Source organism: Octopus sinensis, linkage group LG5 (genome assembly GCF_006345805.1).
Source record: "Octopus sinensis linkage group LG5, ASM634580v1, whole genome shotgun sequence".
Lineage (NCBI taxonomy): Eukaryota > Metazoa > Mollusca > Cephalopoda > Octopoda > Octopodidae > Octopus > Octopus sinensis.
Genome location: NC_043001.1, coordinates 131,270,318 through 131,289,736, shown reverse-complemented (window position 1 = coordinate 131,289,736; position 19,419 = coordinate 131,270,318). Strand labels below are relative to the sequence as shown.

The 19,419-nt window shown below is 33.4% G+C and overlaps 1 protein-coding gene across 1 annotated transcript in view; it reads left to right on the top strand.

Moving 5' to 3' along the window:
• Positions 1-19,419, top strand: part of LOC115212276 (protein fuzzy homolog) — a 1,390,078-nt gene that overhangs the window by 84,712 nt on the left and 1,285,947 nt on the right. The window contains exon 2 of the mRNA XM_036503082.1: positions 16,309-16,430. Coding sequence (XP_036358975.1) covers positions 16,309-16,430 — 122 coding nt within the window. The remainder of the gene's footprint in view (positions 1-16,308; positions 16,431-19,419) is intronic.

Here is a 19,419-nt window from a genome sequence, read left to right as displayed (position 1 = left end):
TTATACTTAAATCTTGCATTACAGTGATACCTTGCAAAATGGCTGGCTTTGAAATAGAAATTCAAATTACCTCAGTAGATATTATTGTTTTCAAAAGCCATAAAAATATAGAGATTTAAAAACTAACGCTTATACACAAACTAAATCTTAAGACAGTAATTAATATAAAATTATTTTGAAAAAAAGTAAAATAATTTTACTAAAATTATTGTTTCAATATGGAAAATTCCATATGTGAGCACTGTTTCTTTTATATGTATTTTATATCCTTAATAAAAGGTCTTATATTAAATATGTTTAAGTTCTTATAATTACTATAAGGCATATATTCACACATGCAAGATTATGTATATCACTGACTCATAAAAGAAATTATTGCATGGGCATACACAAATAAACACATTAATAACAACACCTTCTGAAAATAGAATTCTCTATCTTGTATTATCATTTTGTATTAAACTTTGAGAAATAAGATGACTGCTATCAGAAATAATTTATTTAATTAGAAGACGATAATTAAATTCTTTATTTTCTGGTTGTTTGCAAGCAGTTTATAGTGTAGCATAGAGTTAGTATTAATTTTGACAAGTTACTGGAAAAAATAATTTTAGTAATTTCTCTTAGGGAATATACTTTTTTGATATTTTGTTTCATTTATATAAGACGCAGTGAGGTATTTTAATTATAAATTGCATCTGATATTTTTTCCTTAAATTAAAAATATTTATAGTTAAAGTTATTCTTAAAATGCTATTTTGAAAGTACTAAATATTTATTTACATATTGTTACTAGATAACCTCTCCTAGAGAAAGGATTTTCATTTAACTAGTCCATAGTATTTGTTATTAGAATGATAGTTATATATCTTTATTTCCTTTCTTTTTTAGAATTTATTCATTGTAATTTTTGGTTTTCATTAAGTGTAAACGATCTTGCATGATCCTTTCATTTTCTATTGATTTTATGTAAAAACATATAATCTTATAGTTTAACTAATTTTAAGTCTTGAGACTACCTATGAAGCTCAAAACTCTAATTTTTATAAGGGCTGATATAATTAAAACAGGCATTATTTTTTTTAGTACATGTAATGAGTTTCTGCAGTTGCTTTCAATAAAATATTTTCTTAAAAACCTGCTCCTCAAAAGATTCTAAAATTAGTATCATTCATTCTGCTTAGAAAATTTTCTTTGTTTGCTACTGCTTGTTAATGTACTAATGAAAATTTTGTTCTGGAAGAACTTGGCACTGGATCTCTGGAGCTCTGTAGGATATTCTAATTACTGATGTATTCTGTTGATTTGTTTTCTTCAGAGCTCATATTTGAATTTTCCATTTTTCCAATCTATACAATTAGGAATCATTAATAAAACTGTTCATTTTAATTAGTCCATGTGCAGAAAATTGAAGATTTTTCAGTAGTTAACATTCTACATCAATTAATTTTGCCATAATCTGTTTCATGAACTGCATAGCCTAGGAATCTACATACATATACTCTTAATGTTCATTGTCTGGTACAGTTCTACTAATCGAACAACCTTGGAACTTGGGTATTTCTGAATTACCAGATATGCTTTTCTACCAGAATTTAGTGATTCAAAAAGCATCAAAATTGTTTTTTACCTGGTTGTAAAATAACTGTGTTCTAAGAAGAAGACTGTGCTGGTTTGGACACGATTTGTATGGATGAAGATAACTGTATAAAGAAGTGCTGATCACTAAATGTAGCCTGAACTTACAGAAAAGGGAGATTCAGGAAGCCATTGGATGAAGTAGTTAAGGCTAACCTCTGGAGCCTGAGCCTGATTAAGATGATGACAATGGACTAGGATCTCTGACAATATTAAGTTCTGGTAATGATCCATCTCCAACAGCAAAACTGAGTTCTGGAAGTGCTATGTATTGTGCTCTCCACTCCTGTTACAGTGACTCAACCCCACTCATGTGCATAAGACCTGCTTCTCCCTGTCCCAACTCCTGCAAACCACCAACCATATCATTCCACTTTCTTGTCCTTTCCCTCTGACAACTGTATCATTTTTACTGCTCTTGCTGCTTGCTGCCCCTACTCTCTTCCTCCTCATGGCTCCTTGCATATCCACCCTTCAATCCTACCCATTGTAGCAGTTTGGCTGCTCTTACAGTTCATATTCTGGTAGTTTTGCAGCTCCTTCTGTTCATATTCTGGTTTTTCCCTTCTCCTACTAGATGTCAGTAGCCATGAAGACTCTCAACAAGAACCTGCACTGCCTCCATTTATCATAGTTCACTCCTCTTGTCCATTAGCATGAAGCTACCCTCTACCACCAGACTTGTAGTTCTGAAAGCTGCATGGTGACCTCAATAGTGCAAGCAGCGTGAAAAAAAGCACTGTGTTCATGCTGTAAAGTGGCTACCATTAGGAAGAGCATCCAGCCATAGCAACCGTGCCAAAACAGACATTGCAGTTTGATGCAGTCCTTGAACACATTGAATCCTGTTAGACCATCCAACCCATACCAACATGGAATGCAGAGCTTAAATGATAATGATATTAGGAAATATTTGTTATTTTAGCTTATTAGCATATATTAGGAAATGCTTTCAGAGAATTGATATCGTTAATAGGTTTTTGTCTCAACCAACTAGGCTGGAAATAAATTACTGTTGTTGTTTAGCCCCAGGTCATCCTGATCAAGCAATTTGTGATCAAGGGTGTCAGCCATGACCATCTTGTCTTTTTACGGACATTGTTTAACTGTATCATTCTTTTTACATCTAATAATCCAAGTTTTCTTCAATTACCATACAAAACAGATAACCTTAAATTGATATTTAAAATGTATTTAGAATAGTCTCATTTAAAACCAAATCTTAATGGCTTTGAAATTAATGTTCTTAAATATTAATTTATTATTCTTCCCTTTCAAGTTTAAGATTAATAAATCACCTCTGCAATTTTATTCATAACTGAAACTTGTAAAAATAATTTTCATTTACAATCTTTCTTTTTTTCAAGTTGTCTTAGAGTTTTCTGTGAGGACATTACCTTCTTAAAATAGGATCCCTATTTCTCTTCAATAAAAGATTTTACTATTAAATAAGATAAATCCTTTAACAATAAATTCTGACATATTTTCTTATTTCTAATTTGGTATAATTTTTACTTTGGGTAAACGCAAGAATCAGTATTCTAAAACTGCTTTTATAAAGAAATCCCGTACAGTTCAAAATGTTTTGAAAATTGATAAACAAGCTGAAATAAGATAAATTACAATGGTTGTAAACATTTAAATGAATTAATTTTTTTTTCATGATTCTTTAAAACTAACCTTCTTTTGGAGTTAACAGTAAAATATTTTAGTTTACTACTTTTATTGTTATAATGAGAAAGAAAAATGTTGGAACATATCAGTGCTATTAATCAGTTCACCAACCCTTTCTGATTCTGTCTTACTTTGCCATAACTAGTTGCATTGATGAAAGAAATAGTGAAGGTAGAATCTCCCACAATTCAAAGATACAAATGAAATTGTAACTAAAAATTTGGTTCAATGTTTACTTACTCTACACTTTTTCAAACTGATAAGAAAGGAATCTACTTTTACCTTGCTCAGTTTGGAGGAAGAGACAGTGCCCATGACCCCTGCAGACACTCTGAGTCTAGTGAGGTTGATTCTATTAATGTTTCATTTAAATTGTTGCAGTTTATTATTTACAGAAGTGATATCAGTAGGGAGAAGATTCCAGAGATTTGATGTTCTGGGAAGAAAGGAGTGGGAATAGTGGTTAGTATGGAGTTAGGAGCTGGGTAGGTTGAACATAAGAAGGGTGACAAGAAGTGGAAAGATGTGTGGGTTGGGGATGCTTGAGTAGTGGAGGTATGAGATAAATTGGCTTTGAAGAACTGAGGTCATTATCAAACAATAGAAAAATGAAGTGGAGACAGCACCCTCTTTGTCAAAGGTTGGTATGTATCCATCAGTAATTGAATGCCAGTTAGTCTAGTGGCTTTCTCTGGATGTAATCCTGAATGTCTATGTAGTAGTAGCACATTTCCAGATGAGGGGTTTAATTGGATTTTTATTTTCTTCTCCGGAGAGGGGGTGAAATACCTTCTGGTCCTAAAGAGAAGGACTAACTTTGGGATGCACTCCTAGCTTTGCTAAGGATATTCTTTTCACCTATAGAGATCTTCAGTGATATGTGACCCAGCATTTAAAGTGATTTTAAGGGTTCAGATTAGAGGTGGTATGGCAACTAGTATGAGTGGTGCCTAGGATTTTTGCTGTTAAAAGATAAAAGCTTGGCATAGCACCACCGGAAGATGCTTTTAAGCGTTTTGTCTATAGAAACAAAGAAAGTTTGCATTTTGTGTGTGGTTGATCTATGAAAAATGAAATTAGAGGAATAAGGGTAGGTGTTGTTGGATATGGTAGCAAGAAGGTCATTTATGTTGAGAAGGAAAAGAGTGCAAGACAAAACCAAACTCTGAGGAACACGAGTTAATTGAGAGCATGACAAAAGAGAGCCCCATCAACACATGCCGCAATGGTATAATTGTGGCATCTGATAATACAAGAATTGAGAGAGGGATGTATACCATAGATGAGAAGTTTTGATAAGACATTTGCATGCTAGACATGATCAGACGCTTTGCTGATGTTTAGAGTAACAACATTGTTTTCGCTGAGCCTCTCTAAAGCAAGAGCTGCCCAATGCTGCATGACATAAGAGAGTAGGTCTAGGAGTTTCACTCTGCAGAAGCCATGCTGGTGATCACTGAGGGGAGAGAGGGCTTTGAGGTGTTAGCAAATGTCTTTGGTAATGACTGTTTCTTATTATTCTGGAGATGTTAGAAGTGAGAGCAATAGAACAAAAGTTGCCTTGGTCAGAGATGTTACCATTCTTGGGCATATCCTCATTGAACGTGAGAAATTAAAGAATATGGTGAGTATAGAAGCCAATTCTTGAATCTATTATTTAAATGTTATGGAAGGACATTGTTAGGGATGATGGCCTTGTTTGTTTGAAGAAGCTTGAGCTATTTCTACACTTGGCATATGTGTATGCAAGGAAGGGAGCCTACTGGAGTGGAAGGATAGGTTTGGAAGGGATTGGTCAAGGGTTTGTAGTCTAGAATTGGATGCAGATTGGGCAGCAAAGTAGGAGGCTGTCTTCATGGAATACTGCTTTTGGAACCATTGTTGTTTAGAAGCGGAGAAATCCACAAATTTGTCTGAGATACTTTGGCTAGTGACCAGAAGAATCAACTGCAATTTGGAAGGCGGGAAGACTTGGTAGCTGTATGATGCACCTAGCTGTGTGATGCATCCTTTGCACACTGAATACTGGTCTTAAAAGAGTTGTGCTGCTGTCTGAAACCTGCCCACTTTTGGGGAGTGGGTGGGAATCTGCAGGTGTCAGAAGCCAATCATCAACCTTCAAGTTACTGAAAATTGAATGTAATTGATGGTAATTGGAAAAAACGCATTTTCTATTGGATAGCTTGATATCAACACAGAAAATTTTATTTGCTATTCATGAAATATGATTAATTCTGATATCACTAAGAACTGAATAAATACACATTTTGACCAAGTTAATAGCTCTTATTTTTTCAGAAGTCATACATAATAGACAGATTAAGGATCTTCCATCCCTAACAAATGGACATTTCTTTTTAGCTTTTTAACTTGCCTACTATAATGTTATAATGATGGTGATGTAAAAAATATTCTGAAATATTTCCAGAAGGAAATCAATACGAATGTTTTCAAATTATAATGATTAAGAATAATTATGTGTGACAAAGTGATCTTAAAATGAAAGAAATACATTTACTTAGTAAACCTATATTTAAATTAACTAAAGAGTGTGGTATTATTTTTATGAATGACATTAGCTATAAAATTTGAAAGAAAAAAAGACAGACGAAAACAGTAAATAAATAAAAAGCCATCTTGTATAATTTATTTCTACTTTTGTTTAAATAATCTATTATTTTATGACTTCGCAATACAATTGTCTGAATGCATTTATGTATAAATATATTTATATAAACTAACTTTATTGGAAATTAAAATTAATTCAATAAAAATGGAGAAAATATAGATTTTTCAAAATTATACATTTGAGGGCTTTTTCTGTTATCAATGTCCTTTATCAATGTTAAATGCTTCTAAAATGAAGAAAATCCATAATAGATAATGTTGGACAGTTTAGTTCCATCAATATTTTACAGTTATAATTATATTAGTTCTGTATAACATTATTCATTTAGACCAATGCACTGTATGTTTGCTTGTATGTATGTGTTATTTTGTTTCTATGTATGAAATATAGTAATGTTTAATTGTTTAGTTGGATTAAACTGTTGTGAACCTGGCCACATAAGATAATTGAACATCAGCTTGCATGACACATCTGCTGCAGGTATTTCATTATGTTTCTGGATAAATTACTAACTCTGTGCCTCAGTATATCTATTTTCTTGCAAGTAATTTTTATAGCCTATGTCTACTGATAAAAACAAAAAAAAAGAGTTAAAAAATACAGTATTATATATTGGAGATCTTTTATCATTAGAAAAGGTAGAGTAATAAATTTGCAGAGACTAAAAAGTTGAGGGAGCCAAACTGTAGTCCTCAGGACATATGCAACTTACAGGAAATGAGGTCTTTGTAGGGTGCAGATAGATTTTTTTAAACTGAAAGATGTGTCATTTTACCTGTCTTTAAGTTGTTTTAGTCACTGGACTGCAGCCACGATTGGAGCATTGCCTTGAAGGGTTTAGTCGAACAAATCAATCCCAGTACTATTAGGTCCTCCCTAATGACAAATGTAAATTGGTGTAGATAAGAAATCAGGTTCAGTCACCAACCTGTAGGCAACAGATGCACTTGACTAGGGACTCAGAGGTGATATTTATGGCTGAAGAAGCTAATCTCTCAATGGCAGCCCATAGTACACCTGCTGCACAGGAAAACTGATAACTGCAGTAGGGTGATTGCTGTCACAGTTTCTTTTTCATTTTACCCTCTGCTGTGGTGAAATTTCAATATAAATCCCTTTGCCCTATCAAGCAATTGGCACCTGTCACTTTCTGTATGTCAGTCAGATTCAAAAATCTCCCTATGTCATAGCTTTAGGCCAAACTCCTGTGGCTATCCTGCATATGTTGTGCATGTCTGACCCAGCACAAGCTTTGCTGTATGAGTAGAACATACATGCTCAGCATGGTTGGTTCAGTTCATCCTTATTTGGTACTTCCTTCTGTTAGGAGAAACTTAAGCACTGTAGATAGTAGTTGTTAAGATTGTGCTTGTGGTTCATATTTGTTGTCCAACCCTTACTGCTATAGAGAACAATGGGATGGAAGCACTCCGTCGGTTACGACGACGAGGGTTCCAGTTGATCCGAATCAACGGAACAGCCTGCTCGTGAAATTAACGTGTAAGTGGCTGAGCACTCCACAGACACGTGCACCCTTAACGTAGTTCTCGGGGATATTCAGCATGACACAGAGAGTGATAAGGCCGGCCCCTTGAAATACAGGTACAACAGAAACAGGAAGAAAGAGTGAGAGAAAGTTGTGGTGAAAGAGTACAGCAGGGATCGCCACCACCCCCTGCCAGAGCCTCGTGGAGCTTTTAGGTGTTTTCGCTCAATAAACACTCACAACGCCCTGTCTGGGAATCGAAACCACGATCGTATGACCGCGAGTCCGCTGCCCTAACCACTGGGCCATTGCGACAATACTCAATATGCAAACTGTGTGACTGCAGTGACTTTTATTTTACCACACTGTATTAGAAAACTCTTTGTGGATATGTGTGCTCAGTAATGCATGTATGTATGCAAGAGTTTGTGTGAAGGTATGTGTATTCATATCAGAAGGTATGTGTCTTTATGTGTGAATGTATTTGAGTAAAAGTGTGTATATTTGTACATATGCATGTATATATGAATTTGCATGTCTTTTACTCTTTTACTTGTTTCAGTCATTTGACTGCAGCCATGCTGGAGCACCGCCTTTAGTCGAGCAAATCGACCCCGGGACTTATTCTTTGTAAGCCCTGTACTTATTCTATTGGTCTCTTTTGCCAAACCGCTAAGTGACGGGACGTAAACATATCAGCATCGGTTGTCAAGCAATGCTAGGGGGACAAACACACACACACATACATATATATATATATACATATATACGACAGGCTTCTATCAGTTTCTATCTACCAAATCCACTCACAAGACATTGGTCGGCCCGGGGCTATAGCAGAAGACACTTGCCCAAGATGCCACGCAGTGGGACTGAACCCGGAACCATGTGGTTAGTTAGCAAGCTACTTACCACACAGCCACTCCTGCGCCATGTATGTGAAAAAGATTGGAACATTTTACATAACACTGACATAACTGCAAGAAGCAAACATGATTAATGTGTCTAGAACAGCAATGTTGAATAACACTGGAACCATAGCTGAGAATACAGGTGGAACGTTTGAAGAATAGTGTAATATATACATGGAAAGAGAATATTCATACATCCATTTCACTAACATGCTAGAGAACCTGGATAGGTTAACTAATATCTGTCCATGCATGCATGTGATCTAACACGATTCTAGGAATGATGAATTATGTACATACGTATGGCTGTTTATATATTTATGCTGGTGGAACAAACATTTCATATATATATATGTGTGTGTGTATATATATATATATATAGAGAGAGAGATAGATATATATATAGATAGCTACATACAGACATACATATACATAGGTGAGAAAAAATAAGTTCAAGTAGAACAATTCAGAATTTTTGAGGAGTCCAATAACAGAAAAAATAATTTATATATATATATATTATAATAATAATTAAGGGTATCTAAAAGATACCATTATGCTAGAGATAGCAGTCAAAACTTAACTCTAAAACCACAATGAATATTCACACCAGGAGAGGACAAAGAGAAAAAATAAACTAGCAAAAACTTATTGGATAATTCCAGATCCCGGATTTCTGGCTTTGCATAAGAAATGCTTTGCCTCATCAGTGGAATATACACAAAATAGTACATAAATACAAATATATATATATATATATATATATATATATATATATATATATATGTCCTGTACTCTATTTTTTTGTTGTTTTAAAAAAATGTCCAGTTCCTTGGGTTTGTGTCTATGTTTTCGTTCTCATTGTGTTCGACATCTTTTTGGTGTCCTGTACTCATATATGCGTGTATATGTACATGTAGAGGTAGGTACGTACATATATGTTTATATATATGCATATGTTTTATTTCATTTATTAATATATGTATATATATATATAACATACAAATACTTACATATACACACGTATACACACGTATGCACATGACCATTTTAAATTACCTCTCTAAACTCAACATGCTATAATGGTCAAAATACTACCGCAGTGAATATAATAACAAAGAAAATATATAAATTTATATAAATAAGGATAAGATCATTATTTAAAAACCAATAATATCAAGTAGCTAGCATGGTAATAAAACCTCATAGGTAATAATTATTAAAATTATAATTAAGAATATCTAAAAGATACCATGATGCTAGAGATAGCAGTCAAAACTTGACTCTAAAATCACATCAAAAACCATACAGCACCAGGAGAGAAGACAAAGAGACAAAATATATATATATCTGTGTATGTGTAAATATATATATGTGTGTATGTGTAAATATATATATGTGTGTATATGTAAATATATATATATGTGTATGTGTGTATATATATATATATATATATATATATATATATAGGGGAGAATTCATGAAAAACAAAGGAGGAAGACAGGTGGTGGAGATAACAAACAGATGTATTAGTTTAATGCTCGGGAAGTGAAAAAGTCATTAACATTTCAAGCCTGCGCTCCCCCACAGAAAGGAACAAGGAAAGAAAATAAAGAATGTGTAGTGGCTTGTGATCTGTCATGGCATATATGTATATATATATATATATATGTGTGTGTGTGTGTCTGTGCATGTGTGTTTATGTGTGTGTGTATATATATATATGTTTGTTTATATATATATATATATATATATATGTGTTTAAATGCATGTGTGTATATATATATATATATGTATATATGTATATACACACACACACCCACATACACCCATGCGTGCACACATGTACAAAAACGCACACACACACACACAGAGGAATACACAGGCACCTAACCCACACAACACCATGCACACACATACACACATATACATGCACACGCAAACGTACTCGCGTACACAACCACAGAGACATACATACTCAAGCACACACGCATACACACAACCTGACTCATCTCCACGTTTACACACGCACGCACATACACACATGCGAACACACACACATGTACATATACACATACACACACACATATGCACACATACATACACATGCATACTCATACAGACATACACACACATACACATACATACACAATATATACATACATGCACACACATACACATATAGATGTACATACACGTGCACACACATGCATACACACACGCACAGGAATGCATGCATACCTAACTCACAACCCCATGCATACACATATATGCACCCACCTGCATATGCACACACACACACGCACAACTACATGACATACACACACATGCACGTGCATACACGTGCAAAAAATGCACCTGTACCCCCTACAGAACCTACACACACAAACAAACATACACTTGCACACGCACAAAATGCACATGTACCCATGCACACACACCCACCCACACACGCAAATGAATCCACACATACCTCCCATACACACACAGCACACACTCATACATACACACACACAATTATACATACATGTACACACATGCACATACAAGCACACACACGCATACACACACACGCATATACACACACACAAAAGTACAGTTACTCCATGCATATACATATACCCACACGTACACACACCACATACTTCAGACTACCAGTACCTTTCTACTGACCATTCTCCTATGCACATGTGTAGGTTGACACACAACAGACAGCCACTCCTACCAAAATTCTTACTATAATTCTTCCAGTGACCTTAAATGATACTAAGTCCAACCACACACATACATAAACAGCCACAACCATACACACATGCACATCCTGTGCTATCATTACACATACACGCACTCACACAGACCTGCACGCACACACATACTCATACATACACACACATACCTCCTTCTCTTGCACTCTCCTGTCTTTGAAAGAACTTTTTATTCACCCATTCCCTTCCAGTCATTTTGATATGTGACTCTGTGTGTGTGTGTGTATTGTTTGCGATTTTCTTTCTATGTCTTCCCTTCTTTGGATTTTTCTATATTTCTGATGAAGAGCTTCGCTCAAAATGTGAGGTTCTCTGTCTTTTCTTTCCTTTCCTGATTTTAAGTTGCACCAGCATGGGAGCCAGTCAGTTGCTTGAGCAACAATTACTAGCATGGATGCCAGTCATGCAGTGCTGTCATCGAATTTGATTTCGATTTCACTTGCCTCTACATATGCAAATGTATATATATATATATATATATATATGCAAATATATATACATGTGTTATATATTTGTATGTATATATGTGTGTATATATAGATGTATTCATATATGTGTGTGTATACTAGAAAATGCTTGGCAAATGTATTACGTAGTGGGACTGAACCCGGAGCCATGTGGTTAGTAAGTATCCTACTTACCTTTGTCTATATACACACACATATATATATATGTGTGTATGTATGTATGTATACATGTGTGTGTATATATGTGTATATATATGGATATGTATACATATATGTATACGTATGCATGTTTGTACATATATATGTATATGTATATATATTTATTTATGTATGTATATATGTGTGTATAAGTATATGTGTATGTGCGTGTGTATATATATATATATATATATATATATATATATATATACATATATATATATATACCTGCTATATAAACGATTTCTTGTGTATGTATATGTGTGTGTATTTCCAAAATGCCACAACAGAATGTGTATTTGAGAAATTCAGATGTGGATTTTGGAATTTACCTCTAAAGGGGAATTTTTTCAATGTTTATTAGTCAAAAAATGTAATTTGCGCCAAGAAATAACTGAACTGCCAGATTGCCAACTTTGAATGTCTTTAGAATCCACCGTCTTAAATTCAATGATTACCTGAGTAAGTTTACATGTGCATGTGTGCGTGAGTTGTCACATGTGTGTATGAATTGTGTCACATGTGTATGTGAGTTGTGTCGCATGTGTGTGTGAGTTCTGTCCATCTACCTATCTCTCTGTCTGTCTTCGTCTTTTACACTTTTCCCCTATATATATATTTACCAAACACTCTCTCATCTTCTCTCTATATGTATATCTCTCAGGCATGCTGTTCCCCACTCTCTCTCTCTCAATATGACATGTAATGCAAATCAGTCACAGAAAACAACTGAATCTATGTACCCTTTATACATACCCTTTCCTATCTGTCTATCTCAGTGTTTTATGCTTTTCTCATTGTAAACTTCCCCACTCTATAATTTTTGCCCTGCTCTCTCTCTCTCTCTCTCTCATTCTTTCTCTATGTATGTAGAAGAAGATATGTATGTCTGTGTTCAATTGTATGGACCCCAGTAATTATTTTAAGTTTGCCACTTATTTTATCAGAATATTTGTTGAATCACTAAGTTACAGGATATAAAATGACACCACATAAACAACACTGGTTGTAAAACAGTCTCAGATGCACACACGTGAGCATGCACACACACACAGACACACACACATGCATACACGTGTGTGCATATACTCTCTCTCTCTTTTACTCTTTTACTTGTTTCAGTCATTTGACTGTGGCCATGCTGGAGCACCGCCTTTAATCGAGCAACTCGACCCCGGGACTTATTCTTTTGTAAGACCAGTACTTATTCTATCGGTCCCTTTTGCCAAACCGCTAAGTAACGGGGACATAAACACACCAGCATCGGTTGTCAAGCAATGCTAGGGGGACAAACACAGACACACAAACACACACACACACATATATATATACATATATATACGACGGGCTTCTTTCAGTTTCTGTCTACCAAATCCACTTACAAGGCTTTGGTCGGCCCGAGGCTATAGTAGAAGACACTTACCCAAGGTGCCACGCAGTGGGACTGAACCCGGAACAATGTGGCTGGTAAACAAGCTACTTACCACACAGCCACTCCCAAGAACTTTATTTAGTAGCTTATTCTAATTGAAGTATATTATTTTGTGTTACTACTTCTCTACAATGTTAATTCTTTGAGTCTTTACCTCCGTCAAGGTTAGAGATTTTGGGTAGCATGTGTGCAAGTATGCAAGTGTGTATTAGGTTACATTAATTGTTACTACTAAAATACAGTCCGCTACAACCTGTTACATAGGCATGTCATGAATGACATGCTAGGCTGATGAGCTGGATTTTTGGAAAACTTGTCAAAAGGGATGGCCTCAGTACAGGTTCAACAGATAACAATGGTATGTGGGACATATATACCTATTTCTTTATTACCCACAAGGGGCTAAACACAGAGGGGACAAACAAGGACAGACATAGGTATTAAGTCGATTACATCGACCCCAGTGCGTAACTGGTACTTAATTTATCGACCCCGAAAGGATGAAAGGCAAAGTCGACCTCGGCTGAATTTGAACTCACAACGTAACGCAGACGAAATACCGCTAAGCATTTCGCCCGGCGTGCTAACGTTTCTGCGAGCTCGCCGCCTTATGTGGGACATATATACCACTTTGGGAGTGATGATCTCCTAGTTAATTTTCAGAATGGTTCCTCAGTTATGTTAGGAATGGGAGTGACCCATTTGCACTACTCTGCTGCTTTTTAAATGAGACTAGCAAAACAGGGGTTAGTGCAGTACATCATCATCATTGTTTAACATCTGCTTTTCACGCTGGCATGAGTTGGATGGTTTAATGTGGAGCTGGCTAGCAGGGAGCTGTCCAGATTATAGCTGTCTGTTGAGGCATGGTTTCTATGGCTTGATGCCCTTCCTCATCCGAACCACTTAAAAGTGTGCTGGGTGGGTGCTTTTTACATGCCACCAGCATGGGGGTATTTTCGCAGTCCTGGAACAGGTGCTTTAACACAGCACCAGCTTGGGTGCTTTTTTTAGTGGCAGTGACACCTGAAAGGACAAGTCATTATATGTGGAAGATAGCAATTTTATTTAGCTTGACATGACTTATCAAGTACAGCAAATCGCCACATCTCCTGTTCTATCGTCATTTCCTCAGTGAGGCTCAGCATCCAAAGATCCTCCAGTTGTCCTCAGTCTTGTCACAGGACTGGTTATCACCTCCTGCAATGTAGATCAAGATTTTAAACGTTATAGGTGGCAACTGTTTTTGCAGCAATAAAGGCATCATATATTCTCTGCTGATGAAATACCTATTTCTTTACTACCCACAAGGGGCTAAACACAGAGGGGACAAACAAGGACAGACAAACGGATTAAATTGATTATATCGACCCCAGTGCGTAACTAGTACTTATTTAATCGACCCCGAAAGGATGAAAGACAAAGTCGACCATGGCGAAACCATTACTTCCATAGCTTGTGAAGGCATGTGACAGGAATAGCTTTGGCATTGGCTGTTGTAATGCTGTTGTCACCAAGATGGTTCTATCCTTGTTGCTGCTAGTCTTTAAGAAGTGCAGTCATCAAAGAATCCATAATTGAGTAAGACTGTTAACATTGAATTTAATGGACAAGTATAACTAAATATGCATAAATGTGAATGTGTATATGCATGTGTATATGTCTATGTATTTGTATGTATCTGTGTATGTACATGTATAAATATATGTGTATGAATTTTTCTGGTTCACTTTTAAAACTTATAACAAAATAGTATCAATAGCCAAAGTTTGAATTGAAAACATATTTATGTAAATATAAAAAAACGGTATTACATGATAATTCAAATTTTTCTATTTCTTTCTAAGTTAGTAATTTTAAGTTTTAGTTGAAATATTTCATCAACGCAAAAGTGAACTCTAAAGATTACTTCTACTTAGGCACATATGAGTCAAAACTTTTTCTGAAGAAAAGGAAATTAATTTTATTGCATATTAAGAATTTATGACTATAATTCAAAGAACTTAAAATTTTTGACAATCAAAAATCTTGAAAAATATTGCTTTTTTTCTCTTTAGAATGGTTTTATTTTCTTTTAATTCATTCTCTAGTGTATTTAAATGCTAATTAAAATTAGAATTTTCCTTTTTACCTTGGAGAATATTTATTGTAAAGTTTAGGTATTAAAAGAAGTACAGGTTATGTATAAATTTTAAATTTAATATTGTAGTAAAACTTAAAAGAATGATTTTTAGATAAAGAAAGGGAAACTTCTTTTAATTAAATAAGAGAACATTATAAAATGTTGCATTTAGTTCCCCTGTTTTAAGTCAGTGATTCAGAAATTAAATGGCTGGAGCTCATCTTGATAAGCTTCATTACTCAGCACCCTAAAGCAATGTTTGGTTTTCCATATTAAGATTCTTTTAAATATGTATATTTGTAATTGTTCATATATTCACTTTCATGTTGATTTTATTTCCCTATAATTTTTTTAAGCCTATTTTATGTATGTATTTAATATAGACCTGAAAGTGAAGTTGATTTAAATAATGACTTAAAAAATTAGCTTACTTTTAGCTTATTTACACATTTTAAACAAACTTTTATATAAAAATATAGATATATATGTGGTGTGTGATATATACACGTGTGTGTATATTACATATATATATATGTGTGTGTTTGTGTATATACATATGTATATATATATACATATATTCATACACTCTTACGCATACACTAATATGCACACATATAGATATTTTATTGGCCTTTTAAATTGATTGTTGTGAGATAATTGAGATGATCAAAAGCTCTCTTAATGCCTCTGAGGGCAATGTTATAATTGCGCTCTTTATCAAACAGGAAGATCAATCTAGATGTACCTAATAAGTGAGATGTATTGTGTAAGTTTATTGAGGAACTTCCTGTTTCAAACATTTTAATTGCATTAATATCTTAATACTGACCTTGCACATTTACCTAAGTGAATATACTTAGCTTTCAATTAATATGCAAAAGTGTGTATGCATGAATATATGCATGTGAATGCATACTTATTTGTGTATTATATATTGTGTATTATTTAACATTTTTTAAGTAAATTTGTTTGATTTTTTTTTTTAGCTTCCTTTTCCACTCATTGGTACTTTAAATGGTGTTCAAATGTTTGCTGCATCAAGAGATATGGAACTGCAGTCAACTACTACAGAAAATTCTAAAGTGTTTTGGAAAGTATTTCAAAACAGGTAAGTACCTGTTCAATTTATTTTGTTTGCCTTATACATTCATTCACCTGTTCAGTTGGTTATTTTAATTTACTTTTTCAATTGATTGTTTTGTTTCAATTGTCTTTTCACTTGGGCTGTTGTTTTTTAAAGTATTCTGGAATGTTTTTTTACATGTGCTAATTGTGATCTTAGGTAACATGCGGTTTATAAATTAATGATTTGAATCACTCTATTGAATTTATGAAGGGTTTCAATATAGTACTCATAACTAGAACATATCAGAAATATTTTCATTTACGGACATAGATTATTTGATAGAAAACCAGATTAATCACTTTGTAAAAGAATTGGTGAAAATTGTAATGAATTAGAAATCTAAGAGGAATCAAGGAGCAAATAAATTTGAAACTAAAATTGTTCAGGTTTGATGATTAAAAATTGGGAATATTTGTTTGTTTTCATGTTTAATTTCTTTCATTGTAAATATTAGTTGGACTAAATGCGTTTCTGTCTTTGATATGCCATTAGTAATGATTAAATGTTAAAATTAAAGATTTAGAAATATCAATTTGCATTGATTAATTGCTACCAGTTGTTAATCCTTGTTTATATTGATGTACATGCTTAACCAAAAAACAAAATATATAAACAAAGTGTACATTTAAAATATTCAGATTAGTCACATTTTTTACTGTGAACATGTGTTTTTGAATTATCTAAAAATTCTTTGCATTTATGAATTAATATTATAGAAAATTAGGATTTAATATACAATAAATACGGTAGAAAGTATAGAATGCTTATCTCTTTAAAAGAATGTATTGGAATATTTTAGCCATTAATGTACTGAGAAAATTATATATGCAAATTTTAACAATGAACAAAATAAAAATGTATTCTTAAATTTCTAAGATAATTAACATGAAATGAACTCAGTTTTTTCTTATTAATACAATTTGTAAAAAGGAATGTTATTACTTGCAATTGATTTTATTTACTGTTACTTAAGGAATTTGTATTAAGTCCATGTTTGGCAATTGAATATGAATTTTAAGAATGAACATTTTAATTGGAAGGTGAAAGTTATTTATCCTATACAACAGCAATGATTAGTAGACAGTGGGATAGTCTATATTCACAGATTTTGTTAAATCTTCAAAAGAGCTATGAAAGTCTCTATTCTTTCAATGTTTTCTTTGTGAAGGTTTATAACAGTAACATGATAGATAATTTACTAAGCATCTGAATCTCAAAATTTAAGTTGAACTTTCATAGAATACATTTTAAAATGAAAGCACAGTACAACTTTTGTTTAAAGTTTAATTAATGCTCTGAATAAAAATGATTGACAAACAATACACTTGACATTAAGAGATGTAATATAAAATGCAATTCTCAGCCTCATAGTTTCAATATGCAATTATTATTAAAAGATATTTAGAACATAGAAAAGCCTATCTCACTACAGACCAAAAATAACTTATATTCTTTAAGTACCATATATTCATGTATATATTATAAATTCATCAGCACCATAGCTCTAATCATTCAAGGATTTAGTCAATTACTTATGGCAAGAAGATTCAATGCATGAGTATTTTTCTTATTGAATCATTTATTCCTATATTATATTTACACATAGTTTTATCTGTAATTGAACAATGAAGAGCTAATTCAACTAAAGCGTAATTAATATTCTGGAGAATCTGGCATTTTATTGTACTAACCAACCATACTGTTCTAAAATAGCATTTTGTAAAAGTGAAAATATTTGTCATAGTTTTGGTAAACTAACATGATATGCTTTCAAATTTTGTTTCATATGAATGAAAAGATGACACTAATATATTTATCAAAATTTAAAATAATTTTGTTAGCGTAGTGTACATTTACAAATATTTTAGCATAGTGTATAGTTATAAATATAGGTCCATATGTGTTATTTTGATTGTCTTTTATCTTGAAAACAAGGAAACTTTAGAGCATTGAATATCATACTCATGCCACCATTTTAAACCTTGAACTTTTGTTTGGAGTTTGTTTCGATAAATACCTCTTAAATGAAAGTAAAATTTGATTGTAAATTAAGTATGTATAAGTCATCATTACGCACTGTTTTAATGAAAATATCTCTTAGAGGATATTTGTTTAATCAAAAATATTTGTTCCCTCTTTGCACTTTGAAATAATGAAAGTGTTTATATATATAATTATCAAGTAGTACTAACTAAAATCACTAGTTTATTTAATAGCTAAAATGAATTCTTTTTGAAAATTTTTCATGTTTGGATTATTGATTACCACTTTGGAAATAGTGAGGACAAGCATCCAGATTTGAGTTCAAATTTAACTAGATTTGATTTTTCTTCTCATTCTTATATTAGAAATTTACTGATTATCATTAATTTATTGGGTTAGCAGTCAGTTGGGTGCAAACCATTTCATGTGGACTAGATAGTGTCTAATTATCTACTTATCTTTTCTGAATAACATTATATCTATCTTCTTTCCCCTTTCTTCTGTAAAAAAATAAAACACCTTCAATTCACTGGATTAATTCAGTTGTCAATAAGAAAACCAATATATTGGAAATATATTATGTAAATTCCTCTGGGACTTGTTGCAACTAGTTTCTGAGCTGGCAGAAATGTTAGCACGCCGGGCGAAATGCGTAGCCATAATTGTCTGCCGTTACGTTCTAAGTTCAAATTCCGCTGAGGTCGACTTTGCCTTTCATCCTTTTGGGGTTGATAAATCAAGTACCAGTTACGCACTGGGGTCGATGTAATCGACTTAATCCGTTTGTTTGTCCTTGTTTGTCCCCTCTATGTTTAGCCCCTTGTGGGTAGTAAAGAAATATATAATTATCCATAGGAGTTTCCTTAACACTTTCAGGTATGCACAACATTCTCACATTAATTCATTAGCTATTACTTTGTTTTCAGTTTCATATATTTTTATCACAAAAGAAGTTTGAATGCATCTCATAGCAGATTTAGATAAATGG